The 18,992-nt window shown below is 36.6% G+C and overlaps 2 protein-coding genes across 4 annotated transcripts; both read right to left on the minus strand.

Moving 5' to 3' along the window:
* Positions 1-191: 191 nt before the first annotated feature.
* On the minus strand, positions 192-11,845 carry fus (FUS RNA binding protein). Of its 3 annotated transcripts, none has more exons than XM_051106771.1 (15): positions 11,692-11,845; positions 10,903-10,927; positions 10,654-10,811; positions 9,683-9,857; positions 9,309-9,556; positions 7,427-7,613; positions 5,326-5,360; positions 2,478-2,510; positions 2,276-2,385; positions 2,062-2,191; positions 1,844-1,957; positions 1,634-1,757; positions 853-950; positions 633-768; positions 192-541 (listed from the first exon to the last, which is right to left on the minus strand). In XM_051106771.1, the coding sequence occupies exons 1-15, from the start codon at positions 11,702-11,704 to the stop codon at positions 502-504; spliced, it is 1,626 nt and encodes a 541-aa protein (XP_050962728.1). In that variant the 5' UTR covers positions 11,705-11,845; the 3' UTR covers positions 192-501. The 3 variants fall into 3 exon arrangements, with proteins under 3 accessions (XP_050962728.1, XP_050962727.1, XP_050962729.1); XM_051106770.1 differs by having other exon boundaries at positions 10,654-10,829; XM_051106772.1 differs by lacking the exons at positions 10,654-10,811; positions 10,903-10,927 and having other exon boundaries at positions 11,692-11,841.
* A 296-nt stretch (positions 11,846-12,141) lies between these two features.
* On the minus strand, positions 12,142-17,467 carry si:dkey-16l2.17 (serine protease 33). The gene is made up of 7 exons (XM_051106791.1): positions 17,163-17,467; positions 16,951-17,022; positions 16,825-16,854; positions 15,493-15,658; positions 15,151-15,422; positions 13,522-13,688; positions 12,142-13,450 (listed from the first exon to the last, which is right to left on the minus strand). The coding sequence occupies exons 2-7, from the start codon at positions 16,994-16,996 to the stop codon at positions 13,202-13,204; spliced, it is 930 nt and encodes a 309-aa protein (XP_050962748.1). The 5' UTR covers positions 16,997-17,022; positions 17,163-17,467; the 3' UTR covers positions 12,142-13,201.
* Positions 17,468-18,992: the final 1,525 nt, after the last annotated feature.

Genomic DNA, 18,992 nt, shown 5'->3' on the forward strand with positions numbered 1-18,992 from the left:
AAATGACTTCAGTTAATGTTTATTTTAATGAAACGTAATAAGTGTTTTTTAAAAACTATAATAACTCTGTATTTAAGAAATATTATTTATTTAGAAATAAACTGTTTACTACTGTTCAAATCAGTGAGATTGTCAAAAGCAAAAGGCTTGTAAATGTTTTATGAAAAGATGTTGAAATAAAGTAAGCTTGCTATTTTTCAAACATTTTTTAATTTTAAACCACAGTTTTCAAAAATATCAACGAAAGTACATTTAATAAATTGCACAAACGTCACAACTGTGACCTAAACACCAGCAAATTCAGAAAGGAAAAACACAAAATTTCATGATTAAGAATATCAGAATCTAGAGAGAATAATACAAAAACATAATCTTACCAAAACTAAAACAAAAACAACACACAACACAAAACATGAGCAACAAGGAAACACATGTTGAAGTGGAGTGAATACTGGTCCCACATTGAGTTAGAGTCTTATTTGGACAAAAGAGAATTTTCCATTAGTAAGGCCGTTCTCTGCGGTCATGTCTGTGTTCACCCCTGAAAAACACAGCACAGGCACTGAAATAACATTTTTTTACCAAATAACATTTTTACGATGTGCATGAGTGCAAATCATCAGTAATTTCACCTTGAGTCCATTTTGCCGGGTCCAAATCCTCCCCGGTCACCTCCCCTCCCTCCTCTGAAGCCTCCTCGATCGCCACCACGACCGCGGAAACCACCTCGATCAAAACCGCCTCTGCCCCTGTCTCCACCAAAACCACCTACAAAAACAGATACAATTAAACACATCAACTCACATATGACTGCAGCATCTTGTTCTTTTTTGCAGAAATGTTGCTCTTTACCTCCCATCGGTGGCATTCCTCCTCCACTACCTTCCGGTTTGGGAGCTTTGCACTGATTACACTCATTTCGCCATGAGAAGTTCAAATTGCCACAAGTTCTGTCCAAACACAAAAAGCACAGAAAATATCAAACGTCAAGTCAAAGTTATTTACATAATGCTACACTCAATACACATTGTTAAAGGGGTCATCGGATGCTTATTTTCCAGAGATTGGTGTGATTCTTACGGTCTTCATGAAATGTCTGCAACGTACTTTGTTTAAAATTCCTCGATGGTCATGTAAAACAACACCCTTTTTACTTTGTCATAAACAGCTCTGTTCACAACGAGCTGTTTAGGTGCATGTCTCTTTAAATGATAATGAGCTACTGCTTACTCCACTCTCTCTCTTTTTTTGTGTGTGTGTATTTGATGTCCTGTTACCATCAAAAACAAAACTAATCCACTGTGTCCTCAGTGGCTCTGATGTACAACTGGCTGAGGGTTGAAATATGCTAATATTGGAACAGTCCATCAACGGTTGTGGGCGGGACCTGAACAGTATGACGTCATACTACTCAAAAAATCAAAACGGCTTGATAATTTTGAGACTATTTAGGACTATTTAGTTTTTTTGTAAATTAAAAAACAGGCATGAACGGATTTTTATTATTGTAAGGTGGTTGTGTCCACACACTGCTAAGACACTCATACGCAAACACCATGTAGAAGTACATAATTTGTGTTATGTAATTCTAAACACTTCACAATTTGGTAGAAGTTTACAAACCAACACTTACGGGTTTGAACATTTCCAGTCTCCTGCTCTTTGCTGGCCACCACCTCCACCGCCACCATTGTTGCCTGGGAAACCACCACCACCACCACCTCTTCCTCCCCCAAATCCCCCACGGCCCATTGGCCCTGGAAAAGAAGAAAACCATGTCTGGAAAACAAAGACAAAAAATAAAGGAGATCATGTAAAATACCACAGGGAGGTATAATTTTACCTCCTCGACCACGACCGCCTCTCATGCCGCCGCCGCCACCGCCGCCGCCACGTCCAAATTCAGCTCTGCGAGTAGCGAAGGACACCTTTATAGGATTGCCATTAAAATCTTTACCTAAGGAAGAAAGTTGTATGCGATTTAGACATCAAGGAAAGGAGAAAATAAACAGACTCTAGGCACTAGTGTAAACAAAACTAGTGTGATATACTTCAACATACCATCAAACCAATCAATGGCTGCTTTTGCAGAAGGAGGGTCATCAAAGGAAACAGTAGCCTCTCCTTTAAGCTTCCCTGTCTCTCTGTCTGTGTACAGATTTATCATAGGTAATCCTGTTTTCTTATTGACCTGTGTGAATAAATCAACATTAAGACAAAGTGAACTATGCTAAGTTAGCTGCTGCACAATGGTAGTTTTCTCTCAGATTTCCACCTTGATGATGCCGATCTGTTTGAAGAAATCTGCTACTGAATCCACTGTATAGTCGTCTCCAAGACCTTGCACAAAGATGGTGTTGTTGTCAGAGTTATCCTGCTCTTGCACTGTAACAAAAATCAAAAATTCATAATCAGGCTTGAAAACTGTCTAATAATCTAAGTAATATATGATTATGTTAGTTGCGTATTTGACTTACTGTTGGGCCCACCAGCTCCATGATCCCTGGGCCCTTTGAAGTGAAAGGAACAGTTATTAATATTATATACGTACACAATTTACACACACTTATATTACTCATTCTAAATTCTTTGACTTTTTGAGGTCATATACTTCTGTACCATTAATTATATATGAAATAATGCTCCAAATATAGAAAACAGGACTTGATAAGGATTTGACAGGAACACCACAAGCAACAACCAATGCTACGCATTTTCAAAACTGAAGAAAACTGGCCAACATTTGAATGAGTCCAAGGTCTCAAGTGGGAGATTCTTTCCTCACATACCAACAGTAGAAGCTTGATTTGTACTCAATCCAAAATACATATCAGACAACTCCATGTACTGGCTTTTTGGCTCTTATTTTCTGGAAAGCGACAAACCATGCAATAACCGCCTAGTTCAAACCCCTGCAACCATACTTGTACAGTCTGCTTATCAAAAAGCGGCTATTGGTTTTTTGTTGTTGTTGTTGGTTTTTTGTCATCTTCATTAGTTGTAGGTTTTTTGTTCAACTTTAAAACATGCATAGACAACTTTACCACTTAGTATCACTTTGCAACCGGTATTATTCACCTTTTTTATTGAGGAGTAACTCCATCAGCACTGAACATCTCGGTAATAAGCGATATTAGGACACATTACATCAATGACCATATGTTCATGGGCCATTTGATAAGGTTCTCATTCTTCCAACCCACAAAAGCAGATTTCCAAACAGTCAGACACTGGGTTGTGTCATTGCTTTTGCTCTGTAAGTACATCTAGACACTAGATTTTCCCAGGTTAGCAACCTTTTTTCACAACTTCAGGCAATTTGGTCAACAACCTTCTGGTCAACACCACTGACGTTTTAAAGACATTACAAAGATCAACGATGAATCACCATTTCACACATTTTACCAGTCTAATCTGAAGACGTCGTAAAGAATACCAAAACCCAAATGTGTTCTTTCAGTATTAGGAAATGACCATGACCATTCCTTAACCCCAAAGTGTATCAGGCTTTGACATCACCTTTAATTTCACCATACAATCCACCATCTTCAGCAAATATTCCTTCCATACGAAACCCATGACAATTTTCACTGAATCTGGTTGCATTTCAAATTGTATTTGATCTAGCCAGATGTGTTTCAACACCTTGTTATACCTTCAGATGCCATTTGATGTAGTTACCGGTTAGAAACCATGTGGAGAACACAAGCATGCTGGTTTCCAGCTGATGCTGACATGTTTAGATGAACATGTTACACATGTTTCAGACCGTATTTTATATTGTGAACATGCTATGTAATATTGACTCCTATCTCCAGGTCTCCATTCCTGTTGTTTTGAATCACATACTTGTTTGTGTGTTGAATTATTCCTTTAGGACCTTCATCAGACCAGTACAACACTAAAACCACATGATACCGATAGATTTGAACAACCTCTAGAATCCAGTTGTTGGAGACCTGAATCCACCTTTTTTCAGAAGCAAAAGTTGGGTGCAACAAAAAGTGAAATATAATATAATTTTGTGTGATTTTTAAAAAATAAAAAAATAAAAAAACTGTCCGCGCAAAATAAATCTCAGTAACGGTAACAGGATTTTTTTATTTATTTAATTAATTTTTTAAAAATTATTTAACATTCTCCAAGACTTCTGGAGGCATTACATGCATTGTAAGACCAGATAACAACTGAGGTATGTGCATGTCACTTTTACTGTTCAACCACCACAAAACAACACTGCCACAGTAGGTGCAAGCATTGAAAATGTCCTTCTTGCAACACAACTGACTGAATTTTTTTGAGGGTAGTCGTGGCCTAATGATTAGAGAGTCGGACTTGTAACCCGAAGGCCGCAGGTTCAGGTCCAAGTACCACTCGTGGGTATGAGTCTTGTAGGGCTTCCACGCTCAATACCAATGACTGAGATGCCCAAACCCCCAATGGCTCCCCGTGCACTGCAGCTGGCCACTACTCCGGGTGTGTGTTCACAGTGTGTGTGTGTTTGTTCACTACTCACGGGTATGTGTGCGCTTGGATGGGTGAAATGCAAAGCACAAACTCCGAGTACTGTTTACCATTGGTTATGGTATTGGTTACTTGGCAAATGTCACGACTTTCACTTTTGCATATCAACCAAAGAAAGGCACATTGATCTTGAATGCACTGTAAGCCACTTTTTGATAAAAGTGCATAAAACCACAACAAACCATTAGAGTCACATGCTTTTTGTAAGATGTCACTGCCAAAACTAAGACGTATCTACCATTTTGTTCCATGTTCAGACTCTAATTCAATAGTTTCCTATTCCAGCGATTCACAGTGCAAACCATTTAAAAAAACCACCTAATTTTAACATCTGAAAATTAGTAAATACTAATTTTTTCCTTATTGGGAATGTTTTCTCAACCGTGTAGCGACATTAACAAGAGTATTTTGAAACACTGTACTTACACCAATAATTCACCCAAAATTAAAGTTTTATAATATCTTCTGTTGTGTTCCACATAAGAAAAGTCATTTAGATTTGGAACAACATGAGTTTGAGTAAATTACAGAATTTACTTTTTTCCTTTTAGGTTTCCTATGAGTTTTCAAATGAGTATTTCTTCCTTAACCATCCATAATGGCATGCTGTTGCTAAATGTATTAAAGCATAGTTGTTTACCACACACATCAAGTGTTTACCATATTCGTTTTAGTGTATTCTTTTACAAATACATGTAAGTGCAAGTTTCTCTGAGACACGACCAGACACCCACTCCTCCCTCTTTGACCAGGCTCTCTTTAAACCCCTGAAGTTCCTTGTTTAAAGAGTTTGTCACTTACCACCAAACTTATTGAATCCTCCACGGTCGCCCATTCTGACGGAGAAGAAGAGAGAAGCAAGATGAATTGAAGCTTGATGAGGGTAGTGCCCCATTTCACTCTTGAGGCTGGAAAGGCCCCACCCATCTCCATCATCTTTTCTAATTTGCCCCCAAGATCCCAATTGCCCCCTTTCCCTGCTGTCCCCTCTCACTAGGTTCACCTTTCCTGGAAACCCTTTTGATATTTCCTTCCCAAAGTCATGCAGGCCCCTATATCATAACCATTTGGCCTATTTTGTTCAAAAGAATTACCGTATATTTTTACCATGCAGATTTGCAGTGCATCTGTGAACTCAATTTTTCATTTTCTTTCACCAAATCAATAATTTTATTTTAGCAGATCGAAGGTACATCTTTATCCCAGGACCTTCACCCAAACAGTATCCATGTTGTGTTACTTTAGACAGAAACTGCATACACTGCATTCAGTTTTGCATTTAAATTAACAGAGACGTAACTGATGTGACCACTCTCCCCCCTTTTGGATTAAATCAACTTTTCCATACTGTTTTAGGATCCTTTTAAGATTTGAAAGGATCTTTAAACATTCCCTGATGCAAAACCTTTTTTTTTCTTTTTCGCCCTTAAGTTTTTTTTTATCAATAGTCACACCTGCCTAATTTATTCTTAACTAATCTTTCCCAGTTCCCAGTTTTCTAGAGCCTTCAAAAGGAAAAGCCTAAAATCGCTGAACCTTGTAGACAACAGCCTAGGAGGAGATTTAAAGATTCATTAAAGCATTGCAACACACAATAATCCTGTAGGAGAGGATGGAGAAGATTTAGAGAACAAGTGTTTTTACATGACAGAACCTTACTGTGTTTACCAGAATACGGGACCACAGCCAGACGGGATTTATCATCTGCTGCTTCAAATAATTATGTTAAATATAACATTTTAACCTTAACCTGCCTATTAATACAACTTTGTGTTGTGAAAGACTGTATGTTTTTGATACCATGGTTGTACCAATACCAATAGTTTTTGGCATCTGGAGGAAAAAAAAAAATGCAGCAGAAGCAGAAACAAGCAAGCGTTTTAGCACTCTAACACTCATCTCCTCACTTTCAAGTAGCGTTTTGAGGTCTTTTTACATTAAAGCATCATACCGAATCAATTCACTCGAATAAGTCAAACACCTCATTGCTACTGAAATTCTAAATAAATAAATAAATAAAAAAAAGTCTAGGAAAGCAAAATCAATACAGTCGTTCACAATACTCTGCATATTAACTCTTTTTAACTGTATCAGAACATACTGACATAGTATCAAACCCGAATACCTGAATACTACTTCAAAACTAAAACATTATAAAAAAGACGGATAAAACGGGAAATCATAATGAAAACAATATGCCATACTAAAATGTCCATAAAACCTCAAATATAATGAATATATATAACATTAGTAGACTCCAGGTCACAATGTGCAATGCAGACGTGTGAAGGCAAACATGTGATGTGATGCACTCCCATTGACAAGTAGTAAAATGGTACAACTTATTGTCACAGGACAGGTCACGTCCAAACCCATAATTCATTTGTTTTGTTTTTTTCCATTGATAAATCAATGATAAACTGATTTCTTATTTAAAGTAAAGACCTGGTCATTTATTGCAACTTCGAATTAGTGTTTGTTTAATTTTATGTGAACCTTTGGTTGGTTCCGTCTTGTGAAAGATGAAGACATGGAAATATTCAGCACACTGGCACCAACTAAACATCATGTATCATATTAGGTAAATACATGAATATGAGAATCACCAATAAATCATACACCAGAGCATTCTGGCTCATAATTGGATGAATTTTCTGCATCGGGTTTTACTCCATGTTAATGTTTTAGGTAGATCGTAACTTTACACCACAACTCAAGACTTTGTAGTTAATCAAGGGCCACCATTTACTTTCAGCCCAGCCAGTTGATACGGTGCAACACCTTTGATTCTATTTTAACCTTTTACCTGTTGCTTTTTCCCTAAATGAAACACTGATGCATACAGGTGGACTTTATGTGGTGAAGGAGATGGGAAAAGTGCGTGACATGAATATTTGCTTACCCCATTCCTCCTCTGCCACGGGGTCCTCCACGACCACCTCTGTCAAACCCACCCGCTCCTCGACCTCCAAAGCCACCTCCACCTCCGCGACCACGTCCACCTCTACCATCCTGGCTATATCCGCCATCCTGACCACCATAGCCTCCTCCTCCACCTCCACTCATTGGGGGGGTATCCTGGTTGTAACCTAGAATTGAAATACAACACAATGACATTGAAATACATTACATGTCTGCCTTAAACATTAAAAAAAATTTAAATTACCCAATGATTTACTCGTTCTCAAGCCATCTTATGTGTATATAATTCTTTGCTTTCAGATTAATAGAATTAGAGCTACATTAATAAATGTCCTGGCTCTTCCAAGCTTTATAATGGCAGTGAATGGGTGTTGAGATTTTGAGGACCAATAAAGTGCATCCATCAATCATAAAAAGTGCTCCACATGGCTCCAGAAGATAATAAAGGCCTTCTGAAGCAAATCAATGCATTTGTGTAAGAAAAATATCCATATTTAAAACTTTATAATCTCTAGCTCTAGCTTCCGCTAACTGTCCTACACGTGTTCATGAGAGAGTGGCGCTCCAGCGGATGATACAGGACATAGGCGTAGCGTAAGCTCAGGTGAGAATATGCTAGTCTCGTGAGAGCCATGTTTTGTTGGAAAATCAGTCTCCTCTTGGCTTATATCAAAGCCTCTGAGATTTTCCTTTAGAAATCTTTGTTTTGTACTTCTAACTCATGACTCATGGGGTTTTGTTTTGCTCACTTCCTTGTTCGGCTACATCCAACATCATCCTCTGGAATGCCGTTCGTGTACACGTGTACGACAGTTAGTGAAAGTTAGAAATTACGGTTTATAAAGTTTTAAATATAAATATATATCTTTTACAAATGCATCATTTTACTTCAGAAGGCCTTTATTAACCCCCCAGATCTGTGTGGAGTATGTTTTATGATGGATGGATGCAGTTTATTGAACTTCAAAATCTCAACAGCCATTCACTGGCATTATAAAGTTTGAAAAAGCCAGAACATCTATTAACATAACTCTGACTGTATTTGTTTGAAAGAAGAAAGTCATATACACCTACAATGGCTTGAGGGTGAATAAATCATGGGGCAATTTTAATTTTTGGCAATAGAATCCATTATAATCAGCGATGCTGTTCACACTGGATGCAGCACGGAGCAATGTGACACAACAAATTCCCAACCGTAAAATGCCTTGTTCTATTTATGACATACTGACACAAAGTACAAATGATTTGCAACAGTTGCTTTGTCATATAATCAGGTTCAAGACAGTTAGGGTATGTCGAAAAAGTCCCATCTCATTTTCTCCCCCAACTTTAAAATTGTCCTACATTACTGCAAAAGTACCAACCCAGTGTTTACAAAGTGAACGTGCAAAGATCAAACACCGTTTATTTAAAAAAAAAAGAAGGTAAAACCGTGATGTAGGACGATTTTGAAGTTGGAGAAGAAAATGAGATGGGAGTTTTTCGACATACCCTAACTGTCTTATACTGGAATACACAGACTTCACGCACAGCTACATAAGACGAGCGTTTGAGGTTTAAAAAAAATGTAGAAATTGCAAATTTTTTTTTAGAAAACAGTCCACTATATGGAGAGAAATCCTTATGTTTTCCTCAAAAAACATAACTTCTTTACAACTAAAGAAAGGCACGAACATCTTGGATGACAAGGGGTGAGTAAATTATCAGTAAATTTTTGTTCTGAAAGCCTTTAACAATTTTCTAAATGAGAAAAATTCCCATTCTATTCTTGATTTTTGGACTACAAACTGAATCATTCTATTTCCAATTGCCATCAAACTTATATATAATGACTTGCTTAACTAATTTCTCAAGCTCACCTCCCTGTCCGTACTGACTTTGTTGCCCATAGTTTTGAGGTGGAGGAGAGCTGTAGTTGGGAGATTGGTTGTAAGGCCCTCCTCCATGCTGAGAGGACTGGTGTTGTCCCCCACTACTCCCGTATCCACCACTCTGTCCTTCAGTGCTCCCATATCCTCCAGACTGAGCCCCACTGCCACCGTAGCCACTCCCACCCTGCTGCTGCTGCTGACCATAGCCAGATGGCTGGGAGGTGCTGCCATAGTTGCTGAACACAAAATGGGTTTAACACATTCTAATCAATATTATCACTAAAAACACTGAGCACAAGCATTATCTTTAACAAAACTAGATTCAGACACATTGACATCCTGATTTACAGTTTAAATCTCACCTAGAGGCAGATGGAGGAGTAGACTGATGCTGGTTATAGCCCGAAAAAGAAGACTGCTGGGTGTAGCCTCCACTTTGAGCTGGTGGAGGCTGGCTGCTGCTACTGTATCCTCCAGAGCTGTATGACTGACTGGACTGACTATAGCCCTGAGAGGGGGGCTGAGACCCATATCCTCCTATAAAAAAAAGATTTAAATATGATAGCAGAAGTTGGCATATGCACAATATTTGTGACCCTGGACAACAAAACCAGTCTTAAACCCAGATCAAACCATGGGTATATTTGTAGCAATAACCAAAAATGCATTGTATGGGTCAAAATATAATCATTTTTTTTCTTCTATGCCAAAAATCATTAGGATATTAAGTAATGATCATGTTCCATGAAGATATTTTGTAAATTTCTTACCATAAATATATCAAAACTTAATTTTTGATTAGTCATACGCATTGCTAAAAACTTAATTTGGACAACTTTAAAGGCGATTTTCCGCTCGTGTACATGTGTACGACAGTTAGTGAAAGTTAGAAATTACGGTTTATAAAGTTTTAAATATATATCTTTTACAAATACATCATTTTACTTCAGAAGGCCTTTATTAACCCCCCCAGATCTGTGTGCTTTATGATGGATGGACGCACTTCAAAATCTGCCATTCACTAGCATTAATATATCGTAAATATATCAAAACTTAATTTTTGATTAGTAATATGCATTGCTAAAAACTGCATTTGGACAACTTGGCGATTTTGTCAATATTTAGATTTTTTTGCACACTCAAATTCCAGATTTTCAAATAGTTGTATCTCAACCAAATATTGTCCTATTCTAAAAAAAAAAAAAAAAACATACATCAGTGTATGTATTTATTCAGCCTTCAGATGATTTACAAACCTCAATTTCAAAAATGGCTGGTTTTGTGGTCCAAGGTCAATTATTGTGGTATAATTAGAGGTATTAATGAATAATACCTGATTGGGACTGTCCATAGCTGGAACCATATCCACCCTGACTATAAGTAGAGCTGCTCTCTGAGTTTTGGCTGTATCCTCCATAGCTCTGCTGGCTGTAATTTTGGCCAGAGGGCTGACTGTAACTCTGGCTAGACTGTCCTCCATAACCACCATAACTGGGCACAACAAATTCACTATTTTAATCATAAATGTGAGGAATCATTTAATATTATGATGACACTTCTCAAAGGATGCATGGAAACTTACCCATGGCCTGAGGTTTGGGCATAATCTAAAAAGAAAGGACAATGCTCATTATAAATGGTGGCAGGTTTTTTTGGTAATTTACAAGTATTTGCAAGATCAAAAATCAGTCTGCGTTGGTCTTAGGGAGATAGAGACTACTAGCGTGGAGTTCACCCCAAAATGAACAGCCATTATTTAACGTTATTCCCCCTCATGTCATTCTAAACCTGTATGACTGTCCTGTGTGGAACATAAAGATTTTTTTCAGAAATGCTTATTTTCCATACAATAGTCGGTGGTAATCAAAACACATTTTTATAGACTAACGTTACCCCCTTAATACAACTAAACATACTCCTGTTTTTTATGAACCATCTCATTCACATAATTCATTCATCGGGATCGTTCCAGTTTTTTCCAGTGTGTATGGGACGCAGAGAACGACAGATAATAATTCATTTTGGAACATTTTTAATTGTTTGAGTCTGAATTTAAGTCGATGTATAGTGGCTCAGATCAAATATAGGTCAGTAGAACAAGCCAGTTAAAACTGAAAGCGATGCAAACAAAATGGCGGATGCCGACATGTTCTTCGTTTTTTCCTTTTCACCAATAAACCATAAAGGCACCGAGTATGCCTATCGCTTTTGTAACATGTACATAACGACACTAAATGTCCTCACCAGGTGCGAATGACCCAGACAGACTATTTGTGGAAAATTACGAGGTACGTTTTGTGTCAGATGCTACGTTTAGGCAAAAGCTATAGCTAATAAAACGCGGAATCATACTGCATTGAACTAATCTTACCATTTGACGCCATACTCGCGCTTGAAATCCTTTTAGGAGCTTATGCAAAAGACCAATTTTAGCAATGTTGCGCAGTCACCTTCCGTTACCAATATAAACTGCGCAACTGAGCGGAGGCTGACGTTGTTGTGTCGGTTTGAGCCTGTAGGCGGCACCGGTGATGTCATACTATCATCCATTCATTCAGCTTTGGGATGTTTACAAACTTATTTAGACTGCAGTAAGTCATTATGCACAGTTAACGCATACAATTACACATTTAAAACCACTTAAAATCCAGACTTAAAAATGTATTTTCTTTAAAGAAAAGTTAAACAAAGCATCTTTAGGTATGTGTGAAAGTTCATCTCGCTTTGCATTGACTATAACTGCTTATCCTAATAATAATAATAATAATAATAATAAAAAGAAATGTATAAATAAAAACACGAACAAAAGGGAAAACAGATGGAATTCTAATTTAATATAAATTCTAAACATACTTAAAGTTCCCCTGTAGTCAAGATTTTTATCCCTTAAAACTGATCTGTGATCATCAAAATGTTCATCAAAATGTTTTTACTAGCGGACAACTACAGTGGATACTGTAAAATGTGTTAAAGTTACTTACTTGACGATGTTGTGCCCTCAAAATGCCTTGCAGGCTCGAATGAAGCCTAGTTTGTGATTCCAGTTCGCGCCCGCGACCATATGCGAGTGAAGCGCAGACGGCAATGCGGGAGAGGTGCGTCTGACTCCGGGCTACTTTTACACTGTTGCCGCGGGTTATTTTTCAAGTTAGCGGTTAGCGGTTAGTGGTTGTGCTCTATTAAATGCTCTACTATTTAATATTTGGCTTTGTGCTGATAATTATATTGGTATGTTTTGCATGCTAATGATAGGAATCTATCCTTTGACGTGATTGGTTACTGAAGTTAGTAACCAATGTGACGTAGTAAAAAAAAAAAGGCTGTTTCAAACCGCATTTCTGGGACAGCCTTTGGGAAACTACAGTTTTAAGGAGAAAATACTTAGCAATGGCGTTGATTAATGGACTGGCACATGGTTTGTCTAAAAGCATATTAAAAAACACATAGACAAATAAACAACATAAAAATCTTGATTTTCACTACAGGGGGACTTTAAGAAGTTACAACACTGGTATTGAATGCATGCGTGAAAGCAGTAGAACACACCAAGCTGTAATGTGCAATAATATGCCTTATGCAATTAAATCAATTTCATTTTTTCAATACAAATAATCAATACAAGAAATACAAAATCATATTGTACTTATCCTATTAAATAGGATATTGGCATTTTACAGTGTTCTGAGGTCTTGGTGACATTACTGAAATAGCATAAAATAAATCTTACTCTCTTAATCTTAATCTCACGTATCACATTGTTTTTAAAAATAATTTGCAATACCTTTGCACTGGGTACAAGCATTCAAAGCATGGCAAATCAGTGCCACACAAACAAAGCTTGTGGTGATAAAAATGTACATTGCATATACTTAACTAATCTACTATCTCCACAGAAGTACTAATGCAAAACAGAGGCCTAAAACAAGAGATGTTTGACTTTCGTTCCTCCGAGCGTGACCGAAAAACTGAGCTTCTGGAACTGTGCTGCGGATGAGGGCAGCAAAGCTCGAGACTCTGGAATAGATACCTGGACGGTTCTTCTGAGCACACCCAAGTCCAAAACTTACAACTCCTGCTTGAATCCAAGTCCCATTGCCACCAGGACAAACCAGAGGGCCTCCAGAGTCCCCCTGTAAGAGACAGTTATGTTATCTACATGGTGTTATAGTCAGTACAATGGCAGTGTGATAGTATCACATACCTGACAGGAATCCTTGCCTCCCTCCATATATCCAGCACAGATCATGTCCGATAGGACGTCGACTGTTACTAAATCAGATGACAAAATCTGATACATTGACTGACAGGAGGACTGGTCGATAATGGGCACCTGCACTTCCCGTAGCGCCCCGGCTCCAGTGAGGGAAACTATTTAAAGGAATAACAGAGTGAAAGCAAATTACAAAATGCAAATAACAATACTGATTTTGTCACACTTTTTACCAAACATCCTAAACATTGTTAAACTAACATGAGATAAAATGAGCTACAAAATAAGCTACAAAGCTTTGTCCAGACATTGTTTTTTTTTTCTTTGCATGACCATTATATGATACATGTATTTGCTACTGACAGAAAGCAGTCTTATCTCTTATCTATCATTTCCATGTCAAATCATTTTTATCTTTTCCATTCAGCAGCAATGGACAATTTGCATAAATGAAATCGTTTCTCACTCTGAATCACTTCTGAATCTTACGTTATGTTCTGGCTCTCAATCTGACACATTTAGATTTTTGAGTTAACTTATGCTCTTCCAGTGATTTTATGACTTTTTCACATTCATGAACATGCCTGCACACTCTGATGTGTTGTGGAATATATTGTGCACATAAAATTTCTATTTCATCTTTGAAGGCAGCTGCAAAAACTCTAAATAGAAACCTTTTTTCTATTTGTACTTCATAATGTCAGTTTCTCAGCTACGTTCCGTGGGTATTTGCGTTTATAAATTTGGCAACGCTTTTACATTGTCATTTTAGTGTTGCCAACAACATAGAAGACACAGAAATAAAACATAGCTACAAAACTGTTTATAACATTTACATTTTATGAAAAAAAAAAAAACCTCTTTCTCCTCCTTTCCCACTTAAAGGGGACATTGGATGCAAAATTAACTTTTAAGTTTGCATATAAATGTGTGTTAGCAGTGTGTGGGCACAACCACCCTACAATAATAAAAATCCATTTACTCAAGTTTTTAATCTCCAAAACAACTAAAGAGTCTCAATTATCAAGCCATTTTGATTTTCTGAGTAGTATGATGTCATATTGATCTAGCCCCGCCCACGACCACTGACAGACTGTCCCGTATTAGCACATTTCAGCCTTTAGCCAGTTGTATGCTGTCCCTGTCTGCCATTTTCTCCACACTCGAGCCACTGTAGCGACAACAATGTCTCATAAGCAATGCAAGTGTTTTGTAGTTGGATGTTTAAGCGAACACAAGAGTCTTCATTTCCTCCCGACATCAGAGCCACTGAGGACGCTGTGGATTAGTTTTGTTTTCAATTATAACACGCTACCAAATACACAAAAAACAGACGATAGGGGATGGAGTGAGCTGTAGCTCGTCATCATTTAAAGAGACATGCACCGAAACAGCTTGCTGTGAACAAAGCTGTTTTGACTAGTAAAAAGGTGTTTTTTTTACATGCCCATTGAGGAATTTTATCCAAAATATGTTGCAGACGTTTTATGAAGACCCTAAAGAATCATACCAACTTGTGGAAAATGGGCATCCGATGTCCCCTTTAAATATCTTGGCAATAAAAAAAATCTGTTATTTGCTGTAGTTAGTTACCCCTTATTTCCTTTATGATGTACTTACCGCCCTCCTGTGTGTGTCCCCAGCCTGTGACGTAGCATAAGGTTCCACTGTTGAACACGAATCCAGCATATGGCAGACACACAGGCTGGATCCTGTCTGACCAGGTGACCGGAGAGCGCAGCTGCACTAATGCTACATCTCTGCCCTCCTGAGGGTTTGAGTATCCTTCTGGAACAACCACTCGCTGCACCTGACTGACCGTCTCAAATTGGTTATAGCCATTGAGCAGATGGCGTCCCATGTACAGGCGATATGAAGACACTTCTGAGGGGCTGAGGATAGCAGATAAAGAACATTAACTTCTCTATAATCAACACTGTCATTGATAATATGGTTACTTACTTAGGAAAGCAGTGTGCTGCAGAGAGGACCCAATTTTTTGCAATTATGGATCCGCCGCAAACATGGCCGTTGGCTCCCATCTGAATGTCCACTTGCCATGGCCATGACCCCGCTGATGCTTCAACTCCTCCCACGATGCGTTTCCCTAGCGGAGGCTTGCCGCACACTTACGTGAACAGGTCAGAGGAGATTTAGTGCACATACACAGCAGAGATGTTCTTACCAGATCACACCTGCCCTACAACACCCCTAGAGTATCATTACTTCTTCTCACTATATTAATAAGGAGCTACACAAACAGGAGCATAGGTGTGAGTGAAAACAGTTGTGGGTAAGGTTACAAACTTAAAGAGGAGGAGGAGAAAGTTTATAAAGGTCAATGACGTGTTGCTCATTTTTTTAAAATACAGATCTATTAAGCTATTAAAAATGCATGCCAATGAAATTCAAACCAATATGACCTGAATACACTTTTTTTTCTAACTGTGATTAACATATTTTCACTTTATGTCATTTAGGTATGTAATGTGAGGCTTCAAGTAAAATGATCTAAAGTGTGACGGTCAGGAGATTTGCTGTAAGTCACTGGCAAATTGAAACTCAAACAGTACAGCATAGTGCTAGCTACCTCAAGAGCATGGGTTCAATTTCTAGGGAACATTAACTGGCAAAATGTGAAACCATGAGTCATTTTGGATAAAATAAATAAATAAATAAATAAATAAATAAATCTGCAGAATACAATAATGTCAATGAAAAAAAACTTGTTTAGCATGATATTTTGTTCATATTAAAAAAAAAAAATTAAAAATAAGCCAATAAGTAAACCAATTTTATTTTTCAAATAATAATAATAATATATAGAATATAAAATTTGAAAAAAATTAATGGACATGCAGGAAGGGCAATTTTGCGGTCATGTGACAAGAAAACAGTAACCACAGTAGAAAACCATTATAGACACGATTATGACTGTTACAAAAGTTTAATCATTTTTTATATTTTGGCCTTTTAATAGAAAGTTGTCTTGTTCACATCAAATAGAGTAGCCTTAAATACCTTGTTTAAATGTTTGAAGACTTTGTTATTGAAATAATAAAGTATTTTGTGCCAGTATAGTATTTAGTACTTAATTTAAATAATTTTCTTCACTTCTAATCATTTTCTTAAATCATTATAAAAAAAACTGTATTAAAAGAACATAAAGGTTACATTCTTAAGGGCACAAATAATACATTAATAAATTAAAATTAAATTAAAAATGTAAAAGAATTCTCTTTCATCTCAGATATCCAAATCCTGTCACTGAACCATAAACTGAAAAATAATTACCTTGTGCCACACACGTTGACAGACTAGAAGCTTTTAAGACACAGAAAGACAAATTATGAATTTCATGAATGCAGTCAATCAAATAGTTGTCCTAATAGACCTGTACTACACCCTAATAAGACTTACCTGTTAACATCAAGACAAAAAGTGTCTGTAGCCACGAATCAGTCATTCTGTTCTGTTTAGTTGGTTAAGTATCTGTAAATAATCATATTAATGTTTTACAAAAAAAAAAAAAAAAATATATATATATATATATTTTTGCCCATGTGACTCTTTTTGGGCTTTAACTCAAGAAAGAACAATTAACATGGTTATGAACAACTCCAAAAACTTACTTGTAATATCACAGGTCCAATATCCGAAGGAGAAATCATCCAGCCACATATACTCTAACAATAAAAAACGTCAAACGACTCAAAGAAAACGATTTAACCTCGAACATCCGAGGACTCTGGTCGCGCCAAATTACACATTTGTGATGCCTCTTGAAAACGTAACATATTCGTATCTCTCCGGCATTAATTTACATTTGCGCTGAGAGCTTAAGACAAAGATGCTGATGTGATTGAGAAGGAAGAAAAGCTCAGCGAGCGAAAACGCAGGAATCTTCATTTGCCAGAGAATGCGTGAAAAGTACCTGTGCGTTTCTACCTGCTGCCAGCGTCCAATCACAAAGCGCCGTCTCAATCTCCTCCCAAATAATGAGCCCGTTGTTCTCGACATAAAGAAGATTCACACAGTGGAGGAGAGCAGAATTCCTGTTGTACGTGCCGCCCGGTTACACTGAGATTTTTTTTTTTTTGGTAATAACTTAAACTAAACTGAGCCTTTAGTAATCTCTTCTTAAGCCACACGGTAATATTCGCAGCACATTATATGGCACAGAAGCCTGAAAAAAAATATTTAATATTCAAGACATTTTAAATAAACAGATTTTTAACATCTCGTAAGAGCGTTTTCTATATTTAGATGCAACGTTTTCACCATTACTCAATTATGAAAATTACCTATGGTTTTTACTACAGTAACCATAGTTAAATAATGGTATTTATAGTGAAACAACAGTAACAACTAATTTATCGTTTCACTACATTAACCAAATTTGAATCGTCTTATTCACATTAAAACAAAAAAAAGAAGCCTGCCAAAACACCATAGTTAACCTGATACATTTGGAACACATCATTTATCATTTTAGTTTAAAAAAAATAACAAATATTATTATAGTAATAATAAAACGTTTTTTTAAAGACATCTCTTCTGCTCACCAAGCCTGGATTTATTTGATCCAAAGTACAGCAAAAACAGTAAAATTGTGAAATATTTTTACTATTTAAAGTAACTGTTTTCTATTTGAATATATTTTAAAATGTAATTTATTCCTGTGATTTCAAAGCTGATTTTTAGCATCATTACTCCAGTCACATGATCCTTTAGATTCATATTCTGATTTGAAGTTAAAAAAAAAACATTTATCATTATCATTATGTCGAAAACAGCTGAGTAGATTTTTCCAGGTTGCTTTGATGAATAGAATTTTTAGTAAAACAGCATTTATCTGAAATAGAAATCTTTTGTAACATTATAAATGTTTTTAGCATCATAAATCAATTAATTTGATCAATTTAAAGCATCCTTGCTGAATTAATGTCTTTTCCAAAAAAAAAAAAAAAAAAAAAATTCTCCTGATCTTTGGATCTTTCTATTCATCAAAGAATCCTGAAAAAATGTACTCAACTGTTTTAAATATTGATAATAATAATAATAATAATAATAAATGTTTCTTGAACCGCAAATCAGCATATTAGAATGATTTCTGAAATATCATGTGACACTGAAGACTGGAGTAATGATGCTGAAAATGTAGCTTTGATCACAGGAATAAATTACATTTTAAAATATATTAAAATAGAAAATGGTTATTTTAAATAGTACAAATATTTGCTGTACTTTGGATCAAATAAATGCAGGCTTTGTGAGCAGAAGAGACTTCTTTAAATAAAAAAAAAAACACTTTCTCAAAAAACTCTTAAACACTTGAGTGGTAGTGTAGTTCAGTATAAGTGGTATAAAAATCACTTCCTTAAGTATTATTGTTACCAAGCTATTGTTCCTCAAACTGAAAAGCCAGTCATTTGATCCTCTTTATCTTACATATATATACA

This window comes from Labeo rohita, chromosome 3, assembly GCF_022985175.1.
Source record: "Labeo rohita strain BAU-BD-2019 chromosome 3, IGBB_LRoh.1.0, whole genome shotgun sequence".
Taxonomy (NCBI): Eukaryota; Metazoa; Chordata; class Actinopteri; order Cypriniformes; family Cyprinidae; genus Labeo; species Labeo rohita.